The sequence below is a fragment of the Nicotiana tabacum genome, chromosome 5 (assembly GCF_000715075.1).
Source record: "Nicotiana tabacum cultivar K326 chromosome 5, ASM71507v2, whole genome shotgun sequence".
In the NCBI taxonomy this organism is placed as follows: domain Eukaryota; kingdom Viridiplantae; phylum Streptophyta; class Magnoliopsida; order Solanales; family Solanaceae; genus Nicotiana; species Nicotiana tabacum.
This window is the reverse complement of record NC_134084.1, coordinates 51,403,294-51,412,652: the sequence shown is the minus strand read 5'-3', so window position 1 is coordinate 51,412,652 and position 9,359 is coordinate 51,403,294. Positions and strand designations below refer to the sequence as shown.

Here is a 9,359-nt window from a genome sequence, read left to right as displayed (position 1 = left end):
AAAAGCTGTTAGGGTAACTGGGAAACTGAACATAGGGTAAAATATGTCCTAATGAGCTCTGTGTGTAATTAGACTGTAGTTCACTAGAAAATTAAAATTATTTCATAATAAATTTTGTTTCCTGATAAGTAGTAGTGTATATTGAAATATGTAGCCAGACACTTACATAATATGTAGCATAAAAATTACTCCACCTGACAAAATGAAGTTGCTTTCAATAACATAAGATGCGACTAGTCGATGCAAACAGGGGTGGATCTATGTAGAGGAGAAGAGGCAGTTCACAACCCGGACGCTCGGATTTACCTTCAATGGTATTTTATGAAAGTTGTATATATATATATATATATATATTAAATGAATGATCATAACATGTCCGTAGCTGCTATGGTTAATTTCTTTAATTTTCTTCATCTTTGTCTTTTGGATCTCTTTGTACAACCCTATTTTTATTATTTAATTAAATTATAGTTTTATTACTATTTTCATTTTCTAGATTTCAAAATTTTGTATGTTAATATCATGTTAATCATTTTAATTTTTAATTCATCTAATGTTAAATTTTTCCTTGGTTTCGATAAAGTAAAAAAATTAGTTTTGTTATTACGTATTTATTTATGCATAAAATATTTTATAAAATGAACCGAATTAATTCTAAATGAAACTGAATCAAATTAACTTTAACAGAGCGAACCAACATATTGTATACCTTAATTTAATTTTCTCGATTAGTGGTAGGTTTGCATTATATACAGTGTCACCCGTAGCAATCAAATCCTAAATATGCCTCTGAAGTGATCCTTGAGGGAGAGAGCGCCAAAATAAAGAACAAACCAAAGTGTCAAATTAAATAACAGTACAAATTCATAAAGGAAAACAAAAATAGAAACCAGTTCATGTGCTGCAAAACTTCTCCAAAAAAAAGACAAATACAATTTTAAAACACATGAAATATGGAAAGCATAATACAGAATAAAAACGTGGAACATAGATTTGGCTATTGTTCTTTTGTTTTTTAATATTTGCTTTCTTGCTAGCTAGTAGTTTCTTGCTATAAATACGAGACTCATTGCATTGAAACTTCACAACAAAAATCATCTCTTTCTATATTTCATTCTTACTCTCCCTTATTTAGCGCCGAGATTGTATCATCATGTTTCCGATAAAGAATATTGTTGATGGACTGATTGGGCATAATGACTCAAAGAAAGTGAAAGGAATTGTGGTGATGATGAAGAAGAATGCTTTAGACTTTACTGATATCGCTGGCTCCGTTGTTGATGGAGTTCTCGAGTTCCTTGGCCAGAAGGTCTCTTTGCAATTGATCAGTTCTGCTCATGGTGATCCAGGTAAGTTCTCTGCTCTTTATGTGGATGCTAAATATTTATCAGCAAGTGAACTACAGCATCAAAATTCACAACTCAGTAACACATATATATAAATTTGTCTTGTTTTTTACACTCTCAGTCTCCTTCTAAGTGATGGTGTTTGATTGGAGAGGGAGTCTAAAATAAAGAAGATATGCTTTTGGAACTTGGAACGATATATTTGTGATGGTAACTGGCCAGAATTTTATAAAATGGGATTCAAAAATGTCGCACATACGTTTTAAGCTTGTGATCTAAAGCAATTTTTGAACCTACTTTGCCATTTTGCTCGAACTTTTTCTCGTATCAAAGGAATTCAAGAGCTTATGTATATATATAAAAAATAATTAGTTTGTACCCTTTTACCAGTATAATTTTTAGCGAGGATTGAACCCCCTCTTCCTCTAGGCTAGTTCCGCTACTGGCTATAACATCAAGTTATTATGGACAAAATAAGGCGCTCAAGTTAATTGTTTCTAAGAATAATAATATGTCGTTTGGAACAGATTAGAAATTAAAGAGTGTCACATAAACGAAACAGATAAAAAATGTGTTTCACTTCTACTATTCTTATTATGAACAAGTTGTTTGGAATACTATTATGGGGGGTTTTAAGATAAAAAAGGAGTATTGACCGCTACTACTAAAATTATAGTAAGTCTTTAATTATAAACTATTTCCATGTAACAACTATAGAGTAGTCTACTTGTAGGGAATACTGTAAGTGTAAAGTATCTCTGAAAGAGAAATGATACTTCTTGATCCCTACTATGGCTCTTGTGGTTGATAATTTTACTCTTATAAGTACTTGGCGTTCAAATTTTAAGAGTCTTCTAGGTCGATTCCTGTAATATGTAGATAATTCTGGTGCTAAAGGTTAGTTTGGAACTACTTTCACCACTTGGAAAAATGTTTAAAGGGATTATATTTGACATATATCTAAAAAAAGCTTAAGCTAAATATATTTGAGCTAATTTGATTCTAGACAACAAAGTTTAGTAATGCTTATATTACACAAGATTATTAGACTAAAAATAACGGATTATAAATTAAACTTCAAAAATCTCTTTTAGTACCGGTGAAAAGTTAGCACGTTTTCCTTCCAAATTTTGTTTGTTAACTTTTAGGGCTCGTGTGGAAAGTCATCCTCTAATTGAATTTGGTTGTAATTTGGTGTAATCACACAATTTTAGCATATTTGTCTGCTTTTACTTGGTCAACATGTAATTCCGTATAATTACCCTCTGCAATTCTCAAGAGAAAACTGACAATTGCTGGTAAATACATGATATAATTAGCAGGATGTTATTATTGTTATATTTCTAAAAATTATACATCTTAATCTTAGAAAAAATAAGTCACCACAAACATGACTTATAATGAGTGATGTAATTAAAGTTGAACTTTGTTATTAGATAGATGTTATATGAAAACTTAACTATGTTAAACTAATAGATCACTTTTTAATATTTGAATAAAGTTCTCATTTTTCAACCTTTATTTTTTGTCATTCCATGTAGTCACCCATATTTTTTATTTTTCCATTTAGCATAATTGTGTATTGGAGTTTTGAAACTACGCCTCCTAATACTAGAAATACTAAATCATTAATAAATTGAACATGTAATGGGTGATGTCATTAAAGTAGAAAATTGTTATTGAATAAGGTTATAGATTTACTTTTCCTTTTCTTTTGAATTATGTTTACTTAAATTATGTTAACTTATTTTATGTTATATTGTAATTTTACATAAGAGTATTATGTTAATTTCTTTTGAATTTTGAATTTATGTTATATTTTCGCTTCTATTTTATTTGCTTTAGTAGTATTCACTTATTAATTCAGATTGCATGCTATTCATTTTTTAGTTAGAATTGATAGATTAATATTTTTGTAAAATATTTGAGTAACGTTATGCCATTATTTATAAATATTAATCATTTTATCAAACATGCAGTCCATGATATTCTTACAAAATTCCAATTACCTGATGCTTTCGAAACAGACCCTTAGTGTTTAGAGCTTCAAATTCCCCATCACTTTGTTCTTTTGGAAAGTGGGTCAAATATGAATAAGATCCATATTATTCACTTAAAAAATGGATAATCAATAAGTACATTTGCAAAGACTTAAATTGGGAGTTCCTTAGTACTTTGGAAGACTAGTAATTCTCTCAAAAGTTCCTTAGTACTTTGGAAGACTAGTAATTCTCTCAAAAGCAATCATATTCAAGAAGTCATTAATAATATGGATGGGTGGGGTCGGATATTTTATCCGTTGTTTAGATCACCCATTTTGACCCACTCATATCCGACCTGATCCGACCAACCGTTTGTCACCCCTATTACCTACTATTGATATATGTTGAATATTACATACGTATAGTTGATACAGACATTAGTTTTATTAAGCCGCGTGACACATAAGATCTATCTTGTCACTTAATTTATTAATTGCTGATTATAGAATACTAGCCAATGAGTTATCTCAAACCAAGTAAACAAGGCAGTGAATAATGACCTTCCTAACGTGTAAAATTAGAATAAATGAGAAGAGATCGTGTACTCTCTCTCTCTTGTTTACTCCCTCCGGTTCATGACCAATTTACTTTTTCATTTTGGTTCAAAATAAGTGTCCAGTTATGTAATAAAGAAAGAATTTAATTTGTTTTTACAAAATAACTCCTATGTACATATTCCTAAAAAGTTTTCTTAATCCTCACATTAAATATTTAATTAGGGGTAGTTTAGTCATAGTAGGTATTTTTGTATAGAATTTAGTATTTTCTTAATGAACCGGAAGAAATACATAATTGTGGTGCAGAGAGTTGTTTATTAAGACAATCTACTTGGTTGGTGGTGGCGGAGGAATTAGCTAATCTAAACCTCCGTTTTATCTGACAATTTTGATAAGAAAGAAGAATGATTTATCTCCTCCATTGTTTTTAAGTATATTTTAGTCATAATTGTTGCCCTTTCATTTGCACAAAAAGGTCACATCACCTCAGCGGTTTCGCTTCAATAAGGGACATCAATCTTTATCACGTACGACTCTCCCTTATGGAAAATCTAATAAATAAAATTCTAAATTATTGGACAAAATTGAAAACAAAGTTGGCAAAAATATTTGTATATAACTTTCTTTAGAGCAGTGTATGTATTATTTTTTACTCAAATTAGTCTTTAGACCTAAAGAATGTCCCCAACATTCTGCATGTGATCTTTCGCAAAATCTAGATTCCGTTCAAAGATAGATTTGAGGTCGGGATACCACCAGGTCAGAGCAGGTAATTCTAATTAATTTAATTAATAATTTATAATAAATAGTAAGTAAAATATTATAGCATATTAAACTATAATGATGATGTAAACAAATAATTACACTGTCCGGGTATATACCTTAAATTCTTTTCTTAATAAACCGACAATCGGCCTATATCATTTGTGTCGATTTTTTACCATCAGTCTCAGTAGCCAAAGATTTACAAATTTATCCAACATTGCAGCAAATGATTTACAAGGCAAACACAGCAATCCAGCCTACTTGGAGAACTGGCTCACTACCATAACCCCATTAACAGCAGGTGAATCAGCCTATGGTGTCACATTTGATTGGGACGAGGAGTTTGGGCTTCCAGGTGCATTCATTATCAAGAATTTGCATTTCACTGAGTTCTTCCTCAAGTCAGTTACCCTTGAAGATGTTCCCAATCATGGCAAGGTTCATTTTGTCTGTAATTCTTGGGTTTATCCTGCAAATAAATACAAGTCGGACCGCATCTTCTTTGCAAATAAGGTATGGTTACTCGTTCGAGTATTTAGGCATGCACGTAAATGGAACAAAAAAATTACTCCCTCCGTTCCAGTTTATGTGTATCTATTTTCTTTTTGGTCCGTTCCAAAAAGAATGACCAATTTCTAAATTTGGAAACAATTTAGCTTAAAGTTACAATTTCTTTTATAAACCACACAAATACTATGAGCCCCTTTTTGACTTGTTTAGGACCACAAATTACAAAAGTTTTCATTTTTTCTTAAACTCCGTGCCCAGTTGAATTTGAATTTTTGCATCAGAATTGGATTCTGTTTGATTGTATTCACCCGACAAAATCTAAATAGGATTAGAAACAGAACTTTGTTTTTATTATTCGAAAGTACCAACTAGTTATGAAATCGGATTGATAGCCTCCACCCGTGTTCTAGCTCGTCGGAGTGCTAGATTTGCCTCAATTTTTTGTCTCCTTCCTTCAGCCTTTTTCACATTAGCTTCTGCTAGTTCAAGAGTTTGCTGAGCTTTCTTGTGGATCAATGTTACTACCCTTCTCCGCATCATTTACTAAAACAGTGATCTCATTATTGCCTATTCTAGCAAAACCACCTCTCAAAGTTACGTTCACATAAATTGGAACGGAGGGAGTAACATTAATGTGTTTGTTTGTTGATGCAGACATATCTTCCAAGTGAAACACCAGCACCTTTGCGCAAATACAGAGAAAACGAATTACTGACATTAAGAGGAGATGGGACAGGAAAGCTTGAGGCTTGGGACAGGGTTTATGACTATGCTTTCTATAATGACTTAGGTGATCCTGACCAAGGTGCACAACATGTCAGACCTATCTTGGGTGGCTCCTCTGACTACCCGTACCCTCGAAGAGGAAGAACAGGCAGACCACCAACAAGAACAGGTTAATTAGTATTTTAACTTCATTTTTTATATAATTACCAAACATGTTTAGTTCAGTGACATGGCCTTTTTTGTTAGATCCTGAAAGTGAAAGCAGGATTCCACTGCTTTTGAGCTTAGACATCTATGTACCAAGAGACGAACGTTTTGGACACTTGAAGTTATCAGATTTCCTAACTTATGCTTTGAAATCCATGGTTCAATTCATCCTCCCTGAATTACATGCGCTGTTCGATAGCACCCCTAACGAGTTTGACAGTTTTGAGGATGTGCTCAGACTCTATGAAGGAGGCATCAAGCTTCCTCAAGGCCCTTTATTTAAAGCTCTCATTAGTTCCATTCCTCTTGAGATGGTAAAAGAACTTCTTCGAACTGACGGTGAAGGAATAATGAAATTCCCCACACCTTTGGTTATTAAAGGTACTAACATTACTTACATCCTAATAACTACACCTAACACTTTTGGATGTATAATTTGGCTGTATATTTTATATAGAGGATAAAACTGCATGGAGAACTGATGAAGAATTTGGAAGAGAAATGTTGGCTGGTGTGAATCCTGTCATAATCAGAAATCTCCAAGTAAGCTGGGAATAAGGCTGGGACCAACTCTTTATTGTGTTTTTCTCTAGTCTCCCTGTGGATAAAATATTTGTGTCTTATTTGTAGGAATTTCCTCCAAAAAGCAAGTTGGATCCTCAAGTATATGGTAATCAAGATAGTACAATTACCATACAACACATAGAGGATAGGTTGGATGGACTAACAATTGATGAGGTAATTTTTCACACCTAGTTCCTACAATTAACTTAGACTCCTTTGACAAATAAGGATTTTGCCCTTTTTGTTTTTGGAAGGCAATCAAGAGTAATAGGCTTTTCATACTGAACCACCATGATACCATTATGCCATATTTGAGGAGAATAAACGCGACAACAACAAAAACCTATGCCTCAAGAACATTGCTCTTCTTTCAAGATAACGGATCTTTGAAGCCGCTAGCAATTGAACTAAGTTTGCCACATCCAGATGGAGACCAATTTGGTGCTATTAGCAAAGTGTATACCCCAGCTGGTGAAGGTGTCGAGGGCTCCATCTGGGAACTGGCTAAAGCTTATGTTGCAGTGAATGACTCAGGTGTTCATCAGCTAATTAGTCATTGGTAATATCCTTTCAAAAGGCTTCTCTATTTATGAATTTATGACATACAATAACAACACTCAAATATTAGCACTATTCTAAGACATCGATCTGGTCATCTTTGTAGGTTGAATACACATGCTGTGATTGAGCCATTTGTGATTGCAACAAATAGGCAATTAAGTGTGCTTCACCCGATTCATAAGCTTTTGCATCCTCACTTCCGTGACACAATGAACATAAATGCTATGGCAAGACAAATCCTAATCAATGCTGGTGGAGTTCTTGAGAGTACAGTTTTTCCTTCCAAATATGCCATGGAAATGTCAGCTGTGGTTTACAAAAACTGGATTTTCCCTGATCAAGCACTTCCCACTGATCTTGTTAAAAGGTACGTAATAAATGACAAGCTTCATCAAATTTCAGGACTAACCTTTATAGGTTGTTCGAGCTTGCTTAATTATATGACCATAATATCATAATTTGATTTCAGAGGAATGGCAGTTGAGGACTCGAGTTCCCCCCATGGCATTCGTTTGTTGATACAGGACTACCCATACGCTGTGGATGGTTTAGAAATATGGTCAGCGATCAAAAGTTGGGTAACAGAATATTGCAGCTTCTATTATAAATCTGATGACTCAATTCTAAAAGACAATGAACTCCAAGCTTGGTGGAAGGAACTCCGCGAAGAGGGACATGGTGACCTAAAAGATGAACCATGGTGGCCTAAAATGGAAAATTGCCAAGAGCTAATAGATTCTTGCACCATCATTATATGGACAGCTTCTGCACTTCATGCAGCAGTCAATTTTGGTCAGTATCCTTATGCAGGTTATCTCCCAAATCGTCCTACAGTAAGTCGAAGATTGATGCCAGAGCCAGGAACTTCTGAGTATGAATTGCTAAAGACAAATCCTGATAAGGCATTCCTAAGAACAATCACTGCTCAATTGCAGACACTGCTTGGTGTTTCCCTTATAGAGATATTATCAAGACATACTTCAGATGAAATTTACCTCGGACAGAGGGACTCCCCTAAATGGACAAACGACGAAGTACCCCTTGCTGCTTTTGAGAGATTCGGCAACAAGTTGAGTGACATTGAAAATCGGATAATAGAAATGAATGGTGACCAGATATGGAGGAACAGGTCAGGGCCTATTAAGGCTCCGTACACACTACTCTTCCCAACAAGCGAAGGGGGACTAACAGGCAAAGGAATTCCTAACAGTGTCTCTATATAAACCTTATTATAGTAATGAGCCATGTGAACAAGTCTGCAAATGGAGAATGGAGAATGAAGAAAGCTGGTGTTTCAATAAATCTTGTAATGATGTTTCATTACTTTTAAGTTTATTTGCCTTATTTCTATATGTTTGATTTATTTTCCTTTTAGCACAACCTGTCATTTGGTTCCAGTTTGTTGGGAGAATAATGCAGATAATAAATCCTGTATATTCTGCAACTTGTAATTATTCTGAGTATTAGTGATATGCATCTCAGAATCATGTATTAAAATTATCTTCTTTATTTGCTTTCTGCTCTTTTTCTTTTTTTTTTTATTTACCGCCAATCCACTAGGTATGATGCCTCGGGGTTATAATTTATAATTTTTTCAAACATTATCTTACAAAAAAAAAAATATGAGTCAAGACTTTATATAATACCTTTTATCAAAATAGAACACATAATACTCTTTTTTGGTTGTACAAAGTGATCTAAACTGCATAATATAATCAAAGTAAGCTAGTACCATAAAAATAGTATCCGAATGTAACGTTGACATATCAAACTGGGAAATTCCATAACCAAAATGTAGAAGATATTGAGTTCCTTCCTGCTTGTTGAAAGCCATGTAGTATAGACAGAAATAGTAGCCACAGTAGTCAGCAATTCGTAATCCCTTTCTTTTCTGCTATAAAGATGTTAATCATAGGAATATATTTCACTATACTGTAACTTGCATCTCCATGTATGTAGTGAACAGCATCGCGTAAAACTGGATGCATAACCTAGCGAATCATGAACATTGTTCCATTGAGTAAGAATTAGACAGTACCCTTGCAACTTCTGAAAATTGCAGCATTGATCAATCCCGGGCCAAAACGGCGACTTCCTCACCCTGGTATACCAGGTATACCACTACTAAATGTATTGAGAAT

General features: G+C 33.7%; 1 protein-coding gene across 1 annotated transcript; it reads left to right on the top strand.

Moving 5' to 3' along the window:
* Positions 1-900: 900 nt before the first annotated feature.
* On the top strand, positions 901-8,727 carry LOC107760301 (linoleate 9S-lipoxygenase 6). Its single transcript, XM_016578337.2, has 9 exons — positions 901-1,349; positions 4,874-5,163; positions 5,815-6,055; positions 6,133-6,474; positions 6,551-6,636; positions 6,724-6,831; positions 6,912-7,216; positions 7,322-7,585; positions 7,688-8,727. Exons 1-9 carry the CDS (start codon positions 1,154-1,156, stop codon positions 8,439-8,441), a joined length of 2,586 nt encoding a protein of 861 aa, XP_016433823.1. The 5' UTR covers positions 901-1,153; the 3' UTR covers positions 8,442-8,727.
* Positions 8,728-9,359: the final 632 nt, after the last annotated feature.